Consider the following 24,017-nt stretch of genomic DNA (forward strand, 5'->3'; position numbering starts at 1 on the left):
AGAAAGGTCCCAGAAACAGTCTAGGCCAGCCTATCTTGGAGGTGAACCAGAAGAGTGAAGGAACGAACTCACTGTCCCAAAGCCAGTTCCTTCCCATGTCTGAGCCTTAGTTTCCCCTCTGAAATAAGATGATAACCAGGATCCCTTCCAACTTGGGCAGCCTACTCAACAAATCAATGCCTCTCCATCCTGGCAGTAAGGCACATCTGAGATCCTATGAATTTGGAAAACTGTTGTGCTGATGTGAACATGCTCCCAGCACGGGATCCTCTGCCAACAAAATCAGTGTCTGTTTTAAAAACATGTAAATGGGAGTATCTGCAAGGCCCGGCTCTGAGAGTCAATAAAAGCTGGACACTAAAGTGGCAAAGGGAGGACAGTTGGGCACAGGTGTGCATCTGAGCACGCAGAGGTTGGCACTTGGGGAAAGCTGAGGTCTAGTCCCTGCTCTGCCACCAGCCCGTTGGGTGTCCCTGGGTGGAACACCTCCCTTCCCTCAGTTTCTCCATTTATACCATGAAGTAGTGGGGTGAAATCATTTCTAAGGCCCTGCACTTGTGACACTGTACATGTCATTAAGGGTTGGGAACATCTCTTAAGAGGTAGGCGGGCTTCCCACATGGTGCTTGTGGTAAAGAACCTGCCTGCCAATGCAGGAGACATAAGGAGACATGGGTTTGATCGCTGGCTCGTGAAGAGTCCCCTGGAGGAGGGCACGACAACCCACTCCAGTATTCTTGCCTGAAGAATCCCATGGACAGAGGAGCCTGGTGGGCTACAGTCCATAGGATCACAAAGAGTCAGACACGACTGAAGTGACTGAGCACACACGCATGCTCAGGGTAGGCAGAGAAAGTGGCACCCAGAAGGTTTCAACACACCAAGAAAATGTGGATTTGCCCCAGGCAAGTATCATAATTTTTGAGTAAAAGCTAATCATGATAGCTACTACTTGCTGAGCAGGAAAGATATGCACGTGTTTCTCTGTGCCGTGTCATGTAGCTCTTCCCACATCCCAAGATGGTAGATAGGATCATATTCCTATTTTATAGATGAGGACACTGGCATGTGACTCAGAGTGGTGAGTCACATGCTTATACACTGGACTTGTGCTCAGATGGTTTTCAACTCACCTCTGAACTGCTGTTTGCTACAATGCTTTCTTTACAAATGCCTAAAACCAGTCATTGGAGTTGGTGTCTAATCCTAACATTCAGGGGGAAAAAGGCAATAAAATTGGCATTCACTTGTAGCTGTGATTGGCCAATCAATATTTTACAAAATATTCTCCCAGAACGATATAATTTGAGAACTGGAAATGTGACAAGAGAATTTAGCTGCAATCACTCACTCAAAAAAAAAAGTAAGTATATCTTTGCCAAGATGCTTACATTGTTCAGCCAATGAAGAAGTAAGACTTAACAAATGGAAAAATAATTATGTTTGCCTAAAATTACATCTTTTGTGCACACCAGAAAGCTGACATGCGTTTCAATTATCCGCCACGGGAAGACAAATGGGTAGATCTACAAAGTCGCATTATGGAACGGTGGTACCAGAGAACACCTGATTGATCTGAATCTGGTTGAGATTTGCCTGAATGGATCTGAATAACTTGATTTCATTTCTTGCTTTTCCCTGGATGATTCTGGGATCTGCTCAAAATGAGTGGACACAGAAGGCACTGCTCATTTCTGGATTTTCCAGAAACATTCAGATACTGAAAAACATTGCATTAATGAATGGTCTGTCTCATGGTTCTGCCTAACAACCCTACTAATGACCATCAAAGGCTGAATCGAGGTTCCTCCAGGCAGAACACCTGGCCCAGCTCCTCACAGATGCCCTATGGGCCTCCATCTCCCCTTCGTCACACGAGGAGCATTGTCTGAATGGCTGTGGAGGTCCCTTCTGATTCTGACACCAGGAAAATCGAACACATGATTCGTTTTCTTAAAACAAAATAAAACAAAAATGGCCCGAAAATAGTGTGTGTGGGAAGATTACAGATTAAAAGGGACTAAAGAGACACATCAACCAAATGCAATGAGTGGACCTTGTGTGGATTCCCTAACAAACCAATTAGAGTCGTTTTCAAAATAATTAGAGGAGCAACATAGACTTGGAATAAGCATATTAAAATATGTTGAATGCTTAAGGTACAATAATAGGATTGCGGTAATGTTTTAAAAAGTCCTTATCTAGTAGAAATGCATACTGTGATATTTATAGATTGAAATGAGATAATGTCTGGGAGCTGTTTTAAAATATTATAGCAAAAAATGGGGGGTGGGGGATGGGGCGAGTCAAGATAAACCAAGACTGGCAAAACAGAGAAAACAGTTGAAGCTGGGTGATGAGTACATGAGGTTCACTGTGCTATTATCTCAACTTTAGCGTCTGTTTGAAAATCTCTGTAATCAAAAGCTAAAACAATGCCAGATTCCTCAGAATACTGGCACTGACTTAACTGCCACTCCCCATACATTCATGCGCCTGAGTCATATGGAAAGACTGAATAGCCCTGAGAAATTATGCAGTTGAGAAAAAATATTCTAAATAAGTTGAAACTAATGTTTTCACAGAGTATTTTCTATTGACTTTGCCTTCTTTTATCTGGAACATTGTACTTTCATTTCTTCTGACATATTTTATTGCATAAACACAACATCTCTGAATATAGAATTCATCAACTAGAAAGAATAAGCATCAAAAAAGCCTACCTTGAAATTGAGTAAATTTAATGGTCCCCATTCTCTCCCCGTTCCGGAATACAACTTGACCCTAAAAACAAAACAAACAAGAACAAAGAAGAAATGCCATATTAGCCCAAACACTAGTGATCTCAACTGAAATTCATTAATTGTAGAATGCAATTATTACTGGAGAAAGAGCAGACTCCTGAGGAACCACAGATGCAAAATTAAGCTAATTGTTTTTAGAACGGTTGTGACTTTATCTGGATAATTTGAGGAGCACAAAATAATGAAACCAACACATGTATATTAAGGCCAAGATATGCACCATCATTATCATCATGACTATTTATTAAACACCCATGTGCCCTGGACAGGGTCTTCCAGGGTGGTTGGAAAGATGGAGGAAGAGATGAAGCCCTTGGTGCCTGGCCCTGGCTCTGCTCCCATGCCCCACCCATAAAGATGCTGGTCTTTGCTGAGGCTGTTTATCTGAAGGGTCAGAAGGGATACAGGAATACAGGGTCGAGGCCTGTATTTCTTATTAAGGACAGAGAATGTTTCTGTAAGTTCTTCGCGAGTGGTGATGTCAGCCCCAATTATAACTGGGCTATGGGGCAGCACAAAATTAAGCTTCTTGAGCCAGTGAGACCTGACTAGTGTCACAGGCAGCTGAGCACCCCTCATTAGGGACCCCAGGAGCTAAAGACAAGAGTCATCTGCTGCATCTGCTTTGCTGGCTGATACCCGGCTTCCATATGCTGGGCTAAATAAGCCAGGAACATAAATTGAGAGAGGGTGTGGTCTCTCTTTGTCTGTTTATGGTCCACCTAAAATTCTGCAACCGTGCAAGGAAACTGACACAGGTCATATCAATGAGCGTTTATGACACACTTGAGTGGAAAGGGGGATGATTCTAATTTTACAGATCAAGAAACTGAGATTGAAGGAGGTTATGCCAAGGTCATTGCCAGTGAGCCTGCTGGATTCAAACCTGAGTTTGATTTTAAGGCCTGTGCAACTTTACCACAGCATGTTGTTTCTGATCCAGAAATAAACCTCTTCCATTCTTTCCATTAACGTGAAATTAAGAAAATGAATTGTCTTAAGGGTACACAGCTTTACGAGCAGTTATAAGCTTACACCATCAGGGAACAGCACAGACGATACCATGGATTCTATGCAATTCTCAAGAGAAAGTGACAGAAAGTACATGTCTTCCCATGGTGGAAATCCAAAGTCTGAGCCCCTGAAGCTTTTGGAACAAAGAGAATCACTCAACCTGTTGTCGCAATGAGAGACACGTTCTAAGGCTACTTTGACACCTTTTTGAAATCCTGAAGACAGCTGCGAGTAGTATCAGTTTGAAACTAACGCCCACCGAATTCTATATTCAGGTGACGGTAAGCAATTCCCTGGAGTGTGAAAACACTTCAGCGTAAGGTGAGACAGGAGCTGTGATTTTATTTCTAGGGATGATTGAAAAACATAGAACATCTTCCAAAGGATCACTTTTATGCAAATGGACCACTTTGCAAGGGTGGAAAAGATGCAGATATTGTTCACAGGACATTTCTTTGTTTGACAGAGGTGGACATCTAACTAATTCACCATCTTCTGCCAAGCTTTGAAGAACTCCAAAGAGCTCTGGATATAAAATGTGGACAAATTCTGAAGAATCTTAATTAAATGAAAAAAGTATATCGAAAGGTATTCAATGTGTGGATGGACTAATACTGGAGTGGAATACAGGACGGGAGTGAGAAAGAATTTCCTTTCACTTTTGGGTTTTTTTCTTTTTTTCCTTTCTCCTTTACTTTTTAGATAAAACTAGTTCATCTTGGAAGTAAGGTCTGTCATATTTTATTTTTCTCACAGTAACTATGTTTGTAAACAGGAGCTCCTCCTATCTCAATTTTTCAGGTAATGCAGTGGAAGGAGGCCAGCGTGTCAGTATCTCAAAGCTGGGTTCAGGGCCCCCTCGGGCAAGTCCCTGAGCACCTGAGTTATGGACCCTGCACAGCTCCTGGTCCTCAACAGGCACTCAGTAAATGGCACCAGTAATTTTTATCTAAACACACTTCATAGCAGAGAGCTGAAATAAAAAAAGATTTCAAGCACCAAGAAGCTTTCCAACCTTTGGGAAGACATTTTCAACATCACATGATTTTAGCTGGCAAAGGGGTAAACTGTTGGGCCCTAAGCCAAGGTGGCTTCACAGCTCAGAAACATCAGCCCCTAAGTGACTGAATTTCCAAACCACATGGGCCACTGTGTGTTCAAAGGGAGAAAGCTGAGAGCTCTGTGACTGTGGTAACTGAGAGTAATGTGGCCACGTGGGTGGGTAACTGGCCATGTCGAGGGTCTGCACCAGAGAAGGGCGGTGAAGCTTGCCAAGCCCCCTTCTGAGGAAGATTCGACATGTGATTCTCTCCTAAGGTTGTGACCATGGCATCTGCTGGGTTTGACAGTTGATGCCAATTCTGCAAACTTGACCATGGCTGACTGGATGGGGACCACCGTCCCAGCCAAGCCCACCTGGATAAGACTGGACATGAGTGAGGAAGGCCACAAGCCAACCAGGTGATGTTCATGAAATTCTGCCTGATGGATGTCCTCCATGTGAGCAGGTGCTCAACTCACAACATTCCACAAATATTTACCTGCTCCAGGCCAAGTCCTCTTTTAGGTGCTGATTTCTGCTCTCAGAGACCTTTACATATGATTAGGACAGACAGGCAAAACATATTCACCAATAAATGAATGAGGTCACATCAGCTACTGAAGAGTGCTGTGAAGAAAATCAAAAGGCAGCGCCTGGGTGGTGGAGAGAGTCTGGTGGCTCACATGGTAAAAGAATCTGCCTGCAGTGCAGGAGACCTGGGTTTGATCCCTGGGTCAAGAAGATCCCCTAGAGAAGGGAATGGTTATCCACTCCAGTATTCTTGCCGGAGAATGCCATGGACAGAGGAGCCTGGCAGGCTATAGTCCATGGGGTCGCAAAGAGTCAGACATGACTAAGCGACTAACACACTTTCAGGGAATACCTCATTGAAGAGGGGACATAAGAGCTGAGGCCTGCATGGCAAGAGGCAGCTACTCCAGGCGAAGGCAAAGGCCAAGACAGAGGCCTTCGGGTGGGAAGGATCAGAAAGGGCCAGCAGGGGGATCGAGGTAAGGTAGGCAGAGTCTGGGGGCCCCACCTGGGCTCTGGAGGGGATGCTAAGTGCAATGAACAGCCATGAGGGTGGGGAGCCTAAACAAAGAAGTAATATGATCTGATTTAAGATTTGAGAGGATTGCTCTGGTTCTTGAAGAGAAAGTGGGAGTAGGGACATGGGAGGGAGGCTCAGGCATCTGGTCATCCAGGTGTGAAGTGACAGTGACTTAGACTCCAGTGGTGGTCACACTCTCCCACTGACCAGTCCAGAGTGCGTCGCCAAGGTGCCTGAGCACTGTGGCCGGGCAGCAGACACTTCCCTTCTACTTCTATCCTCTGGGAGGGGATGTGGTGAGCACCGTGGTGTGTGACCAGATGTCCCCAGGATACAGACAGATTTCCCTAGCATCTTGGCTGCTGCTGGGTTGCTCGAAGGGTGATGATTAAGGTTAAGTCCCTCCCTGGGCGCAGCCTACATCCACTGGTCAAAGTGAAGGCACACAGCAGTTTGAGTCCCCTTGCTCAGGGCAGCTGTGAAGGACCGTGGGCTCCAGAGGTCCCCCAGGGGTGGCTGAGGCCGGGACTGCCGCTGCACCCAACTCAGCTCATCCCTCTCCCTAATTCTGCTTCCCTTCTTTGGTTTTGTCCTGAGAGCATCCCTGATAAACCTCCCGTATGTGAATCTCTGTCTCAGAGTCTGTTTCATGGGTAACCTGGCCTAAGACATCTGCCATCAGAAGTCACTGGAACAATCTCTTTTTCACAAACCAAAGGAGCCTGAGCGATAACCGGTGGGAACAGAGGCGATGGGTTCTGAGTCAAGTCCGCATGGCAACTAGACTCTGGTTTCACAGTGGCCTGGCATCTTAGCCAGGAAAGCCGGGCTGGCTTTGGTTTCTAAAACCCCAGCTTGATCAGGGATTATTTTCTGCTCTTCTCCCCACACGCATATTCTTTATGTACATAGAAATGCTGAGACTCTCCTTAAGCTTTTGTTGCGTGCGGTCCAGGCTGTAACAGAGGATCATTCCATCGACCTGAGACCAAACCACGTGACGCATTACATTCCAAAGCAATGGTGTTCGGTAACTCGGCTGGGGTGGAGGCTGGAATCTGTCGGCTCCCAGTCCACACTCACTCTACTATGTCCTCCTCTGTGTCACAGGGGCCCACAGCCCAGAAACCACATTTCCCAGAAGCCCCTGCCAGCTGGTGTCTATTTAGGTTCTGCTAATGAGAAGCATTCACAGGAGGTTAGAAAGTATGCAGCAGGGAAAAGCTTTTTTAATTTTTTTTCCTTCTTTGGTTGCAGCAGCAGGAGCTGAATGACTGCAGGTGTCCAGGGCCCCAGCAGCTCCGCACTGTTAGTGTGTGTAGCGGGGCTCTGGCTAACTGCTCAGTAGCAGTGCTGGGGTCCCCGTGGCAAAAGAAATTGCACTGGCAGGAGCCTCAGAGGCCAGAGTGCTGGGGTCTCCATTATTTTATCTGCATTTCCAGTCTGCTCTGTGGCCACTTAAAGACTCCGTGGAAGTTGGAATCCATTACCAATCAGCATGCAGCCAAGAAAACAGAAAGTACTTCAGGCGTGTCAGAGGAGTGGCAACACCAGTCCACTTACTGCTCCTGCAGCCCAAGGGGCCTGGTCGTTTTCTGTAAATATTTATCTCTGGTGACAGTGCCTACCTGACTTGCTCCTCCACCCCTTCCAACAAAGTTGTAACCAGTTCCCTGTATTAAACCTCCCTCTGAAATGCCTGAAGTGCTTTCTGCTTTCTTGACTGCATGCTGATTGATAACGGATTCTAACTTCTAAAGGAGCTTATAGAATGACCACAGAGCTGATTTGGAATGCAAATAAAATAATGGAGGTAAAACCCCAAGTGGATAGTTTATAAGGAATTTTCTTCTTCCTGAAAGAGATGTTGCTCATGTCAAAGACAGCAATCTGTTTCATAAAAGCTGATCCAAACAGTTCAGGTTGAATTGGGACACATAAAGCTGAATTTTCTTTTTTAGAGGAATCTTCAGAACACATAGGATAACATATGGAAAAAAGACTTTAGTTTCTGCATTCACCAGACAAGAGTAAATTAGCCACCAGTGTGACCTTGAACAGTCCTTGAATGTTTCTGAACACCAATTCTCCTACTTGAAAAATAGGAAGAAAAATACTTCTCGGGATTGTCTGTGAGAACTGCTGTTGCTGTCTGTGAGAACTAAAGAAGACAATTATGAAAAAAGCAAAACCCAGAATTGCTGCACACAAAGATTAACTTTTATAATCCTCCAGATAATCTGAGTTTGCAAAATTCCACCATGATGTCAGTTGAGAATCCCCAGAAAAATCAGCAGAGAGTAAAATGTACACTAAGGATTCCTACAGTCAGTAAGATTCAGTGGCGCCCTCTTAGAAAAATTAATTCTGTTTTCACTGTTCATCTTTAATGTTTCACCACTAAGCATGAAGAAAATTTATTCCAACAACAGTTTATGAATTGCACAGGCCAAGCCCTACATTGGAAATTTTTTTTTATCTCTTTCAATTTTACATTAAAGGGCAGGGACACCCTGCCTGGAAAATTATCTGACGCCGGGCTGGAGCTGAAGGCTACAAAAAGGGAAGACTTGCTTGGCTCAGCCTAATCTCACGAACTCTGGGCCCACTGAGGGACACAGTCTCAGCCGGACACGCTGCATTTAGGGAAGGCGTTCTGTCTTTAATACGGCTCTAACTGCACTCTTGTCTCCAGGCAGTTGTTTGTCTTTGGGAGGTGTGAGCAAACATGATCAGCTGAGTGTTTGATTTATGCTGTGGGGAAACAAGATCTGCCCTGACATGCCACACAGACAGCAAAATCTCTAAGGAGATGGAAGCTGAAGGGTACTGGGGGACCCTGGCCAGCCCATCATTGTCTGTGTGGATGATTCAAGACCACTGTAGGCTGTTCTGCTGCCAGCCCTTTACCTAGGACAACACTGGTCTCAAATGAATAACGAGGACTTTGAGAAAATTTGGGGGTTATATTGCTGGTCAGATTTTCCATGAAGAGTAGAGCTCCTCATCATGTAGGTTTGAAGAAGAAGGTGTTTTCTGTTTCCCAGGGGATGACAGGGCATAAAAGAGAAATACCGAGAAACTGGGTATATCTACCCACGTGTTCTGCAAAGGTGAAAAATACTCCTTTTTTCCTTGCATGTCCCTTGGGCTATAAGATAAGGCATATTTTGCATACTATTTAAGATATTTTCTTACATAAAAATGCTTTTGATAGACCTAAGTCTTGAGGAAAATTTGATGTATCCATTGAGTCTTCAGCAGCTGGTTTGCAGTGAACTAAAAGGAGGGGCAGGATGGGAAGTGTGCCCTGTCCACTGCCGTCCTTCTGCTGGTGCCATTAACTGCAGGGGCATCCTTCTGAGGGATCGTGATCAGATGGCCCATAGGGTTAAAGTGGTGTCTAGCCACAGAGGGAGTGGTGGTCTAAGGCAGGGTTTAGTGAATCAGAGAACAGTGGAGACCAAGAGAGATGGCTGGCTGGATGGCCTAAGAGAGGTGGGACCAACTCTCTTTTTTCTTCCTGTAATGATACAAGAGTCAAGCTTATTTAGAATAGCAAACTATCAGATATGAACGAGATATCCAAGAAATAAGGAAACACTAAAGTGAGACAGATGCATGATGAAATATTACGATACACGCATTGAATCAATCAGCACTGTTGAGCACCTATATGTCAAAGTTGTGCCAGACAGGCAATGGATAAAGAGTGAGCAAAGTTCATGTGGTCCTAGAGTGTGTGCAGCTTGCAGTCTGGTGGGAGCTACAGACATTAAACAATAAATACACTGATAAATATATAATTACAAACTACAGTAAGTGATATAAAGGAAAAGAACAGGGTAGTACAAGAGAGAACTGTAAGACCCCAATTATACTGGGGATCAAGGAGGACTTCCAGAGAGATGGCACTTGCATTGAGACCTGAAGGAGTTAGCTCAGAGTGAGGGGAGAGTTTCCTCCTGGGAAGAGGAGCTGCAAATACAAAGGTCCTGAGGCAGGAAAGAGATTGGGAAGTGGGAGGAGCTAAAGCAGAGCCAGCGGAGCTGAGCAGAAGAAGAGCATGGAGTGGAGTGGGCAAGGGGGTTGTTGTTCAGTTGCTAAGCTATGTCCAGCTCTTTGTGACCCTGTGGACTGCAGCACGCCAGGCTTCCCTGACCTTCACTATCTCCCAGAGTTTGCTCAGATTCATCCTCTGCCGCCCTCTTCTCCTTTTGCCTTCAATCTTTCCAGCATCAAGGTCTTTTCCAATGAGTCAGCTGTTCACATCAGGTGGCCAAAGTATTGGAGCTTCAGCATCAATCCTTCCAATGAATATTCAGGGTTGATTGGTTGTTCCTGGGTTGTGGGATTATGGCTTTTTTGTCTTTTTACTTTTCAATATTTTCCAATATCCTCTAATGAGCATGCATTACTTTAATAACAGGAAAACTTTATTGAAAGGCTATTATAAGGAGGCACATTTTTTACAGATAAAAATAGCAACATCATCACCAACAAAATAATACTCCCTCTTGGAATAGATTAAGTTTTACTGACAGCTTAGAGTTTTCCTGAATAAGAGCCAAGGATCTGGGCAAGCATATGCACATTTCCCCCTCAACTTAGAAGAATGGAAAGAGCAATGAACAAGGGGTCTGAGAGGTAGATTTGGGCTGTGCTCTGCCATTTTCCAGAAAGGGAAGCTGGGGCAAGTCCCTTTTCATCTCTGTTCTCAGGTTTTTCTCTGCAGAACATGCAGTGATAACAATCTTTAACTTATTTTAGCTCTGCTAAAACACTTGTGTATGTTATCTAAGATTTTTTTCCTGGGGTTCTCCTTTATTAATTAATTCTCAACAACAACCTCAATGGAATGAACCATGTATTATTATTATCATCTCCATTTTAAGGATAAGAAAACTGAGGGCCTGAGAAGAAAGTTGCCTAGGGTCACATCTAGAGGCAGTAGAACTGAGACTCACCCTACACATGTCTAACTTCAAGCTCAATCTTCTAACCACACACTACCCTGCCTTCATTTCAAAAACTAGTCACTAATCAGAAAATTAGCCCTTTGTGGGGGTGAGAGTGAGTCCCAAGCAGCCTTGGGCTAGGGGGAATAAGGAGGAGTGGAATAGGAGGTAGGTAGAAGAAGCAGTCAAGAATGTGTTGGTAACTGTTAAACTGGCTTTTTGGGGTGGGGGCTGATCTGTAGTGTTTGCCAATTTCCATAGTGTAAATATTCCCACCAAGGCAGATTTCAAGCGATCAACCATTAACAACTGGCTCTAGGCAGCCTGCAGGAGCTGGTTCCAGCACAGTGGCCTGGTCAGTCTTCTCAGGAATATGAAACTGAAGAGAAATTCAAAATGCCTAGTTTTTAATGGCTCAAGGGATGGATGAGAATCTCTTCTTAAAGCGGGGCAGGGGGAGGGTGCTTCCAATCAGAGAGGGAAGAGCTAGAGGAGGGGCTGTCCCATTACTTCTACTGTCTCTCAGCATCCAAGCTGCCCTGGTCCACTGGGCTCTGTGTGGCTGGACCTGGGACCCTGTGGGCCATGTCTCCGAGCCTCCTTGTCAGCTCTGCCAATAGCCAACCCTAGAGTGAGTGGAAATTGGGAGAAGACACAGACAATACTGTTCTGTACACTTGACACTTGCTAAAGGGGTAGATCTTAAGTGTTCTCATGACTAAAAAAGATAAGAAAAAGGTAAATCTGTGATGTGATGGCTATGTGAATACCTTGATTATGGTGATCATTTTACAATGTATTCATACATCAAATCATCAGATTGTATCCCTTAGATATATATCATTCCTATTTGTCAGTTATCTCTCTATAAAGGGGGGGAAAAAAAGAAAAACTACTTTGGCTGCTGTGTGGAAAATGGATGGTTATGAGAGCAAGACTGGAGACAAAGAAGTCAGTTAGCAGCTGATGTGGAATCCAAGTGAGAGATGAGGGTGACACAGACAGAGAAGAGTTGGGAAGGAGGTGGACTCCTCGGGGCCTAGAGGGGGCTGGGATGTGAGACGTGAGGAAAGCGGAGAAGTGAGGAAAGGCTTTTTGATTCGATAGTGCCACTTCTCATCAGCACAGCTGGATCGGGGATCTGGGGGGCCAGTGAGTGGGGTCCTTGCCCGGGTTCCTGGGTGAGTGGCCACGTAGCTCTAAATCCAAGAATCACGGAGCATCCTCTAAGCTTTTTGTCCCCACCCTGAACCTCCCTTCTTTCCTGGTCATTTGCAGATGCAAGCATCCCCATGATTAGAAATATTTAATTTTGCTTTACTGTATGTTCTATTTTTGTTAAACAGATTAGTCTCCACAAGGAAAACCAGACTGCTGACCAGTCAACCTGAAAGTCTGAGACATGCAATTTGCAATCTGTTGGAATCTTCACTTTAAGTCAGGTGGGCTGCAGACTGGCCTGGGGGCCAGAGACAGAGTTCAAATGAGGCAGCTGGTACTGCAGCAGTCCAAGCAGACTGCCAGGGGGCTTGGGCTGCAGGAGGTAACCAAGCAGAAATAAGGGCACAGACTGGAGAAATAATAAAGAAAAAATGGTCAGGACTTGGTGACTCAAGGACTAGTGTTTCAGAAAGGGTGTGGGGCTGGGAGGTAGGCTACTGAGGTTCTAGCCTGGGATCCTCCACTTGATTTGGTTGTGATCTCTCCTATTATATAAAGAGATAAAATTTATAGTATCTGAAAGCTGGGCTAAGAATTCCCCTTACAGAGGGAAAAAACTTGATGTAGAGAGGAATCTTGATTAGAAGAAAATGTAGGAGAATATCTTCAAAGCCTAAGGGCAAGGAAAAACTTCTCAAACAAAACTTCAAAAGGACAAACTATAAGGTAAAAAATTTGATTAATTTCATTATATCAGAAATGAGCGTTTCTGTTAGACAAAGGCCCCTGAACAAAGTCAATAATAGGCAGATGACAGAATGGAAGTTTTTGCACGGTCTACAATAAAGATGATATTAACATCCAGATTGGACACAGCTCCTGAAAATTAACACTACATACAAGCAGCAAATCCATCAGAAAAATGGGCAAAGCACCAACAAGCAATTTACAAAAGAGGAAACCCAGAGCGAAGAGGCACATGAAAGGAGAATCAATATCATTAGAAATCAAAATAGAATTGATGTCATTGTATACAAATGAAATGGCAAAAATTAGAAATACAGATCATGCAAGTATTGGTGAGGACTTGATAATGATCTAGTGTGTCACTGGTAGGATGTCATAGAAGCAGATATTCTGAGCAGCATCTGTCACTGCTTAGTCCAATTAAGTGTCCACACACCCTCTGACCCAGAATTCCACTTGTGGGATACAGCCTCAAGAAGTTCTCATAGGGGACTCAGAAGAGTGCTAATTACACACATTACAGTGTGTGTGTGTGTGTGTGTGTGCATGTATGTGTCTGTGTGTGGGAGAGATGGAGGTGACCTGGGGAGAGTCATCAGCAACAAATTAGATATACAACAAGCAAAATGAATGGATGCATATGACTTAATAAAAAAGTAAGAAGAAAAGAAAACATAACACAATACCACTTACATAAATTAAAAACACACACAACAATACACATTTTGCAAAACTACATATAAAAAAAAGGTATATTTAGATTTATTAGAATGCCTATTGTAGAGAAAGGAGGGTGGTAGTGGAGAATGGGGATAAAAAGGAATGAATAAGTGAATGAAGAAATGAAACAGAGTTGGGCCAGTTCTCTGTACCTGAGGGAGGTTAAACAAAATAAAACAGAACCTAGACTTTGTCTTAAGGGCATTAGGAGCCAGCTGGAGTCAAAGGGGTCTGTGGTATGTTCATTTGTATGTTGCTCATTCAGTCAGTCATTCATCCACTCATTCCTTCATCATGTACTGGGGACCTTTCTCCCTTGGGCCAGGCTTGCTGGGCTCTAGGGACAATGCAGTGAACAAACATATTTCTGAGCTCTGGTCCCACTTGTCAGGCTAAGCACGGTCTGCTCTGGTATTAAATGGATCCAAGTTTGGGCAAACCAGGTGGTCCACAGGCCTGGGGATATTGCCATCTTCCCATTTCTTGGATGAGGAAAACGAGGCTCAGTCAGGAGAGTCACATGCTCTGGGTCACTGCTGTGAGATGCAGACCTGGGGTGTGAGCTCACATCTGCAGAACTCTGAAACCTCCTACTTTCCCTCCTGCCCCAGTACAGTTCTGCCCTAGATGGGCTGTAGTCCCAACCTCAGCTGCCTTAGCTTACTCACTCAAGGAAGGCCTGTGAAGGCTTCAAGGAGGAGGCATAAAAGACCCAGGCTGGAACCTTCCAGCTAAGTCACTCCTGAATTCCTGACTCACAGAAACTGTGTGAGATAATAAAAGTTTATTGTTGCTTCAGGCAACTACATTTTGGGATAATTTGGTATGAAGTAATAGATAATAAATACAGGGTCACAGGAGGAAACAATTCACCCTGGATGGTTCAAAAAGGACTTTATTAAGGATCACTTACAGAGCGAGGGGCAGATTAAAGCAGCAGACAAGGGAAGCTTATGTGCCTGTACACTAGCAAAGGCATGAGCTGTTATTTGAAGGCAAGGAAAGAGTGCCGGTGGAGCTTCATAAGATCGGGAGACACAGAGAAGACTTAGCCCTGGAGGGAAGGGCACAGATATTTTAGGAGACGCAGCCCCAAAGTGGTGGTGGAGGTAGAGGGGCTGCACCCTGACCCTTCTTGCTCCTCCCACCCTCCAATCTCCTGCCTATGTTCTCCACTGACCAAATTCAACCGGAAGCCCAAGGACAAGAGATCCTGGGTGATCTATGAAATCAGCCTCTCAGGGCACAGAGAATGGTAGAAAATGGGTCCATGGGAGAGAAGAAAAAGAGAAAAACCAAGAGGGATCTTCTAGACTCTACTGTCAGTCTTGAAGTTTTGTGAAGCTGACTCTATGCAGGGCTGGATCGCATGACCTCAGTTCAGTTCAGTTCAGTCGCTCAGTCGTGTCTGACTCTTTGTAACCCCATGGGCTGCAGCACACAAACTCCCGGAGTTTATTCACATTACTTAGCCCAAGCCAATCAGTACAGCCTATCCTCTAGCTACAGTCACTGGTTCAGGGATGGGCACATGACCCAAGATAGCCAATCAAGGCTAAGAGGGATCTCCAGGGATTTTGTTGGCACTTTCGGGGAAATGGGCTTCTCCACTCCCACCACCCCTAGACTTGGTGTTGTGATAACGGGAAGAAGAAGCAACTGGGCAGAGGCTGAGGATGGAGAGAGAAAGCAGAGCCAGAGATGGAGAAATGACAATGCCTCATCCTAAACCTCACAGTTGTCTTCGGTTAAGTACGGCTGTCAATTACTTGCACCAGAAGAGCCCTGAATGAAACAGTCTCACCCATAGCTTTGATGATCTTCGTGGCCCCTCCCTAGGGTAGGCTGGGCAGAGATCATTAATTCCATTTTATAGATGAAGAAAATGAGGTTCAGTTCTCTTTATCACTTAGTATCCAGCTCATTTAAATTCATAATTAAATTCACAATGCTAGCCTAGGTCTTTGCTGTATATTTTGTCTTTACATTGTACGGTTTTAGATCCCTGACTTCTATTTCAGTGGCCTTGATGTATGTATGCCTATTATTGAGAGCTGCTTCAAACTCTTTTTAAGTAGATGGCACTCAATAGTAATTTTGATCAAACAAGCAAGTAAAGCATGTAGGTCTCCACTGCTCTCCCTCTCCGTGCAGCTCTCTCCTCTCTACTGCTCTGCCTGAAAATTCCAGCCTCCTTGGACTCTCTAAATTCAAATTTTCAACTCTCGTCAATGTGGAGAAGCATCAACCAGGCTGTTTGCCTGCCCCCTCTCCCCATGTTGTGGCCTGGAAACTCTCCAGGCAGTAGGCTGGGCAACCATAAAAGTCATGCTCTTTGTGTCCCTTCTCGCAGAGGTCACTCTCCTCTGTGATCTATAGTCCGATGTCAGAAAACTATTGTTTCACATCATTTGAATGTTATTTTAGTTGCTTAAGCGTGCGTGCATGCATGCTAAGTTGCTTCAATTGTGTCCGACTCTTTGCGACGCTATGGACTCTGCTGTCCATGGGATTCTCTAGGCAAGAATACAGGCGTGGGTTGCCATGCCCTCCTCCAGGGGGTCTTCTCGACCCAGGGATTGAACCTGTGTCTCTTATGTCTACCTGCACTGGCAGGCGGGTTCTTCACCACTAGCACCATCTCAGAAGCCCAATTGCTTAACGCAGGAGGGTCTATCCAGTCCTTGGATATTATTTCTCTATCTTGACCAGAAGTAGAAGCTCCCCTCCCGCCGATGCAAGTGCTCCAGACGCGCTCCCCCTAGATTCTTGCACCGGCTGCCCATTGCCTGGATCACTCTTACCCCAGTCATTGCACATTTCGCTCTCTTACTTCCTTCAAGTCTTTTCTCGTTGTTACCTTCCCAGTGAGGCCTCCCCTCGCCATCCTGCTCCCCTCCCCCTCCACTGGTGGCATTTCCAATCCTCCTTCCTCCTGCATGTTTCTTTTTTCTTTTCTTTTTCTGTTCAAATAGCAAGCATGCCTTCTGACCGACTATATAATTTACCCATTTACTATGTCCATATGGACCGCCTCTGTGCACTAGACTGTAAGCTCTCTGAAGGGTCTCTGTTCACCTGGCTCACTGCTGTACCCCTAGCTCCCAACACAGTAGCTGGCCCAGCGTAAGTTCTCAAGAATGATTTATTAAATGAATAAATGATTGAAAAGATGACAGAAAGAAAAAAACCCATGAGCACTGTCATTAAGGTTAAACATTATGATGTCCATCGGGGAGAGCCGCTAGCACCCCTTCCGTGTGAAGAACAGGCTGAGGACAAACAGCTGGGAATGCAGGTTAGAGCCTGGGGTTGGGGGTGGGACCCCTAAAATGCCAGGCTGTATCCTGTAGGCAGTGGGGGGGGATGGAAGCTCTCAATAAGTAATAACATGGTCATAGGTTATTCAGGAAGAATAATGTGCTGAGTGCACAAGCGAGAGCCAGAATAAATGAGTGGCAAAGGGGAGAGGGAAGAGAGGCAGTACTTGGGATTTCAGAGTCAGCAGAGGCTGGCAAGTGGAGGGGGGAATGGAGATGACACCTGGAGACATTTCTCTAGAAACATGGCTGGCACACTAGTGCAAACTCGGGTTCCAAAGGATTCCACGGGGGTAGGTGGGCAGGGGTGCACGATGAACCTGGGCACTGGAGGCGGCTGACAGCGTGCCTGAAACCTGGCCCCATCCTTCCCACCATGTGAATGTGGGCAGTCCACACAGGCTCTTGAACGCTGGTTTCCTCCTCTATGAAACAGTACTAATCACATCTCCCTCACAGGCAGGGCTTGCTCCCTGGACATTCAGTACCTCGGGGATTTGGTAAATTTTGGTTCCTGTTTCGAAAACCTTTTCTCTTACACTATTTCAGCATCACAAGAAGCCTGAGAGATCTGAGAGGCCCTTCTCTGGTCATGTCAGGCAACGTCCCCCCACCCCACAGATGAGCTGAGGCACAGAACTCATCCCGAGCTGAGGTCCGCAGCTGTCCAATGGAGGGGACGTCTGATGAATCCCACTGCCTCTTATGGTTGCTGCTACTCATAAAAACGGGTAGGAAGCAAGAGCCCAGGGAGGAGATGCCAAGCTGGACATCTGCTCCAAATCTCATTTCTGTGGGGGTGGGGTGGGGGAAACAGGACTCACTTCCATTACACTGGAGTTTAGAACCTCAGGATACTCTGTTCACAAGAGACCTTAATTCCCAGGACAGCTGTCTAGTGGCTAAGGCCATTAAACATGGATTACTGAGGCAGCTCTTTATAAGCTAGTTGATAGGATGACTAGATTTGAGGACAAACAGGGAATTTTTTTGTACATCTCAGAAAGCACTGCAGAGCCTGCACATACTGCAGGGCGCTGCCAAATGACTGAAGGGGAGCTGACGGTGGTTATGGGGATTAGCTATCGCTACATACGGCTTCCCAAGGATCCTGTGTACTGAGGAGAGAATCTAGGTCACTGTTCCATTACGTACTGTGGGCCTGTAATAATATGCACATGTGTACGTGCGTGTATAAGATACATACATGCTGCTGCTGCTGCTGCTGCTAAGTCGCTTCAGTCGTGTCTGACTCTGCGATCCCAAAGACGGCAGCCCACCAGGCTCCCCCGTCCCTGGGATTCTCCAGGCAAGAACACTGGAGTGGGCTGCCATTTCCTTCTCCAATGCATGAAAGTGAAAAGTAAAAGTGAAGTCGCTCAGTCGTGTCTGACTCTTAGCGACCCCATGGACTGTAACCCGCCAGGCTCCTCCATCCATGGGATTCATACACATATACAAAATCCTGCGCTTTTCATCCATGTACACTAAGAGGCTACAAGAGCTGATCAGTCACAATTAGTAATTAACTGTATACACCCTAAGCCCTCCAGACCTCATTAGCCCTCCAAAAGACTTTTTCAAGCTAGCCTATACCCTGTGTTAGGGTGTGTAACACTCTATGTAATTTTTATTATACATATTCAAGATGAAATTGCATAACATGCCCTCAGTTAACTAGACTCCAACTAGTGGGGATCAACTCAGCAGAGGCTGGCATGGAGGAGAAAGTGGATGGAGTCAGTTCTTCCAGGCCCAGAAAATTGAGGCCCCCACCAGGGCAGGACACACTGAAGGCCTCTCTGACATTTGCTCCCACCCTTTCTCCTCTATCTGCCCCACTCTTTTTGAAATTGAATCACCAAGCAATATATTATAAACAATCTATGCCATTAGATACTTTTCCATAACAACTATTTTTAGTGGTTGCCAACAATTCTACTGGAAAGATGCATCACAGTTTATTTAGCTAAGCCCAACCACTGGGCATTTAGGTTATTTCCAGGGTTTCCTCTGCCCCTCCTGTAACAAACCATGTTGTCATGAGCACTCCAACTGGCCCTGTCTTTGCTCATGTCATGATTGCTTCCTGAGCAAAATACTTCCTTTTCTAGAAGTACAGTATTCTAGGTCTAAGGGGACACAGTACTCCTCACACAGGGATGGAAAAGTCTGGGTGCTTATTTCTAGAAAACATTTTCTTCCCTGCTCCAATTATCTCTGATTTTCCAAACCCAACCTGTTCTTTGAAGTCAAGCCCAACTGTCTAGACTAAAAGTCTAGGCCACTGGCCCAGGGGCTCCTTCAATGTTTAAACCAATAGGATATGAGTCATGTATGTCACTTAAAAGACTTCAGTAACCAAAACTAGTTCATCACAGTAATCAAGTTTTGTTTCTGCAGCATTAGGAGGGGCGATGGCACCATCCAGTTTCCCCTGGGCCACCATGCAAATTTTCAGCTTATCTAGTGTTAAAATGTACAGAATATCATAGAGTCTATACATGAATTTTTTTAATTTACTGCAATAATCTTCACAGTGTATATAATTTGAGAACCATTCAGTTCACAATAGGAAGCAACTGCATGAGGAGTACATACTTGATCATCCCCTCTTTTCTACCATAACTGGTCAATAACCTTGCCCTGTGGTTTTCCTCCTTGAATCCACCTGCCTCTCTGTGTACTCCACTGCCGTGGTTGGTACCTCATCCCTGCAGTTGCTCTTGTCTCCTTCTCCACTGTTCCTTCCCACTGCAGCCAGGGGAAGCTTCTCAAGAACAGCAACCAGGTTCCTGCTGATCTTGGGATAACAGGCACGACATGATCTGTCCTCCACCTACTTATCTCCCCCACACCCAGGCTCATCCCATCCCACCCTCAGCTCCAGTTACATGGGCGTTGCTTTCTCAAAGGTGCCCCCACCCCAAGGCCTTTGCATTGATTCTTCCCTTTTCCAGGAATAGCCCTCCACCCTTTATGTAAAGATCTGAGACTTTTGAGGTTACCACTGCTAAGGTGGAGGGGACAGCATGCAAACCCAGGTCCAAGGACTCCATGTCCAGTGCTCGTTCTGCCACTGCTAGCTTCCTCTCCCAGCAAGCTGAAGAAGCACCCAAATGAAAGAGTGTCACTTCAGTTTTGCCTGGCATTTCTCTCAAATGCTTTCAGAATCATTTTTGCAACTGAAACATCTCTCAAAGCAAGAAAACTAGTTCATCACAGTAATCAAGTCTGTCATAGAGGATGTGTGATGATGTTTGAAAATATAATCCTATGAACATCAGAACTGACAACTCTGAAACATCTCTAGGCTAAATCTGCTAATAATGGTCTTTAGCATTCAGGCCGGCACTCACATGGGTTTGGTGTGATACATTTCACAGCAGAAACGCCCTAACAAGGAGCTTCCTCAAAGAGTAACCGGGTAGAGGACAGATTTTAATGAGGCCCAGTCCCTGAAAGGGTGAAGTATGAGTGGAGAAGAAAGGCCTGAGATGAAACATGGATTTCTGTGTGAGTCCGATGACAAGTGGGACCTCACATCAGAAAATGTGGCAAACACTTTCTAGAGAGGTCAGGACTTGTACAGAAAAGGAGTCAAGACATCAGGGCTATCACCTCTGAAGATCCTCCCGGAAAAAAAATGTGCTTTGATTAGAATGAAGCAGACACATATGAACTGCCAATGCCTCTTCTAAGCCTGCTGTTCACTCATTCACTCCTTCTCACCCACCTATCCACCCACCAACTTATCCACTCATTCATCTATGTCTATCCACCCACCTGCTCATCTACCTACCTATCTCCTACCCGTTTATCAATCCATCTGTCCACCTACCCACATGTCTATTCATTCAGTCACCTACACGTTCATCCATTAATCCATCTACTGATCTCGCTCCCTCTTTCTCCAGCACCCATTCATCTACATCCATTCACCTACCCACATATCCATCCATCCACTCACTTATCCACTTGGCCATCCAACTCTCTGCTCATCTGCCCAGTCCTCTCACCCATCCAACTGGTTAGCCAGTCTTTCCTGTATACCTACTATGCATTAAGCCCTGAGGAGATGCTGAAAGAGGGTGGAGACAGGAGCGGTCATAAAAATATCTCTGATGTATTTGTTCCTTTACCATCAGCTGGAACTCAAATACAGGCCAAACTGTGGACCCGAGAACAGAGGTGAACCTCAGACAGACTGCACCCTCTAGGAGTGGGCAGTAGAAGCCTCTGCTGTAATGTTAACCAACTACTTGGAATCAAAATGATGGCGCAGCAGGGACTGACGCGAGGATTTCCACATCATGCTGCTTGGGTTCAAGGGCCATGTTTCAGTGGACACCACAGGCGGCTCCACCTGAAGCAGCTTGGCTCCTGCCTGTTTAATGGACACCCCCTGAACAAACACATTCTATTACTGATACCACATGGATGTGGTGAAAGGGGATCAAAGAAAAAAGACTATTAACCCTACCACCAAAAACTTGTGTGTACAAGTACGGCTCTATTTGCTGCTTTGATAACTGTACACGCTGGCTGAGGAAAACAAAGTTAAACTGCTGGTCAATCTCTCACTTGTTCTCTCTCTCATTCTCTTTCCTACTCTTTCAAGATTCATCTCTTAGCCTTTAAGAGGATGACCATACTGCCTTTCAAGACGAAGTGAGGATAAAGGAGAAGGGGGTCACTACTTCTCAAACCTCCATCATACGTGTGCCACCTTCGCAATTTTCAGCCATCTGTGCTTTTATTAACTATCTGCCTTTTTAAAAAAAACTAAAAGAGAAAAAGAATACGTCATCTCACTACCTTAAATACCAGCTATGCTTTTACGGTACACATTAAAATCAAACAGAGCTATTAAAATAGAGTATAGGTCCTCAAAGAACTAAAAATAGAAAAATTACCGTATGATTGAGCAATTCCATGGCTGGGTATATACCCTAAGAAAATGAAAACAGTAATCCAAAAATATACATGCACCCCAGTGTTCACAGCATCATTATTTGCAATAGCCAAGATACATATGGAAGCAACCTAAGTGATCATCAACAGACGGATGGATACGGAAAGTGTGATATATACACATATATACAAATATATATGCATGCTGCTGCTGCTGCTAAGTCGCTTCAGTCGTGTCTGACTCTGTGCGACCCCATAGACGGCAGCCCATCAGGCTCCCCTGTCCCTGGGATTCTCCAGGCAAGAACACTGGAGTGGGTTGCTGTTTCCTTCTCCAATGCATGAAAGTGAAAAGTGAAAGTGAAGTCGCTCAGTCATGTCCGACTCTTCACAACCCCATGGACTGCAGCTTACCAGGCTCCTCCGTCCATGGGATTTTCCAGGCAAGAGTACTGGAGTGGGGTGCCATTGCCTTCTCCAATACATATGCATATGTATATATATATATATATACATGTGTATACATACATACTCATACAATGGAATATTATTACTCATCCATTAAAAAAAGAAATTCCACATCATCTGCAACAACATGGAGGGATCTAGAGGGCATTATGCTCAATGAAATAAGTCAGAAAAATACACTGTGTTGTTACTTATATGTGGAATCTAGAAAATAAAACGAATGAATATAATGAAACAGAAACAGACTCACAGATACAGAGAATAAGCAAGTGGTTAGAAGTGGGAAACGGGAAGCAGGGAGAAGCAAGATAAAGGTAGGGGATTAAAAGGTAGAAACTAATATGTATAAAGTAAATTGGAATCAAGATTGCCAGGAGAAATATCAATAACGTCAGATATGCAGATGACACTACCCTTATGGCAGAAAGTGAAGAGAACTAAAGAGACTCTAGATGAAGGTGAAAGAGGAAAGTGAAAAAGTTGGCTTAAAGCTCAACTTTCAGAAAACTAAGATCATGACATCCGGTCCCATCACTTCATGGCAATTAGATGGGGAAACAGTGGAAACAGTGGCTGACTTTATTTTTCTGGACTCCAAAATCACTGCAGATGGTGATTGCAGCCATGAAATTAAAAGACACTTACTCCTTGGAAGGAAAGTTATGGCCAACCTAGACAGCATATTGAAAAGCAGAGACATTACTTTGTCAACAAAGGTCCAGCTAGTCAAGGCTATGGTTTTTCCAGTGGTCATGTATGGATGTGAGAGTTGGACTATAAAGAATGTGGAGCACCGAAGAATTGATGCTTTTGAACTGTGGTATTGGAGAAGACTCTTGTGAGTCCATTGGACTGCAAGGAGATCCAACCAGTCCATCCTAAAGGAAATCAGTCCATCAGTCCTGAATATTCATTGAAAGGACCGATGCTGAAGTTGAAACTCCAATACTTTGGCCACCTGATGAGAAGAGCTGACTCATTTGAAAAGACCCTGATGCTGGGAAAGATTGAGGGCAGGAGGAGAAGGGGATGACAGAGGATGAGATGGCTGGATGGCATCACCGACTCGATGGACATGAGTTTGAGTGAACTCCAGGAGTTGGTGATGGACAGGGAGGCCTGGCATGCTGCGGTTCATGGGGTTGCAAAGAGTCAGACATGACTGAGCAACTGAACTAAACTGAAATGAGGTATTAGGATACATTGCATAATACAGGGAAATACAGCCATTATTTTATATATAATAATTTTAAATGGAGCATGATCTGTAAAAACATTGAATCACTATATTGTACACTTGAAACTAATATAATATTGTCAATAAATTATACTGAATTTTTTTTTTTAAAGAGTGGAGGCTTGGGTACCAGCTAAGATCATCCCCTCCCCCACCTCTGAGGCACCGTCAAGGGACCTGCTACCAAGGCAGCCACCCTCGAGTCCTTCTCAGGGGCCTGACCAGGCTAAGCTGAAATGATGGTTTGGGCCAGATTCCCCATTAAGCCTTTGTTTCATCTTTACTCCTGAAGAAATTTGTTTGCTGAATTTTAAATAGAAAAGAATGGTTAACAAAGTCTTCCAAAGGGCAAATTTGAAAAAAAATAAAGTAACATTAAGTATAATTTTATTGTTAATGTAAATGTTAAATGAGGAACAATGATATTGGGCTTATATGTAAAATCTCCTTTGAAAAACAAGTTTGAAGACCAGTGGAATAGACTGATAAATCGCTCTACATGCAATAAATATGAATACCCATAAATCACACCTTTAGGATTGTGTGTGTGTGTGTGTATGACTGTGCTACAGTGTCTATGA

The 24,017-nt window shown here is 44.7% G+C and overlaps 1 protein-coding gene across 1 annotated transcript in view; it reads right to left on the reverse strand.

Annotated features, from left to right (window-relative positions):
• Positions 1-24,017, reverse strand: part of GABBR2 (gamma-aminobutyric acid type B receptor subunit 2) — a 369,323-nt gene that overhangs the window by 100,166 nt on the left and 245,140 nt on the right. Inside the window, exon 8 of the mRNA XM_024996226.1 lies at positions 2,724-2,784. Within this exon, the coding sequence (XP_024851994.1) occupies positions 2,724-2,784 (61 nt within the window). The remainder of the gene's footprint in view (positions 1-2,723; positions 2,785-24,017) is intronic.

This window comes from Bos taurus, chromosome 8 (assembly GCF_002263795.3).
Source record: "Bos taurus isolate L1 Dominette 01449 registration number 42190680 breed Hereford chromosome 8, ARS-UCD2.0, whole genome shotgun sequence".
Classification (NCBI taxonomy): Eukaryota; Metazoa; Chordata; class Mammalia; order Artiodactyla; family Bovidae; genus Bos; species Bos taurus.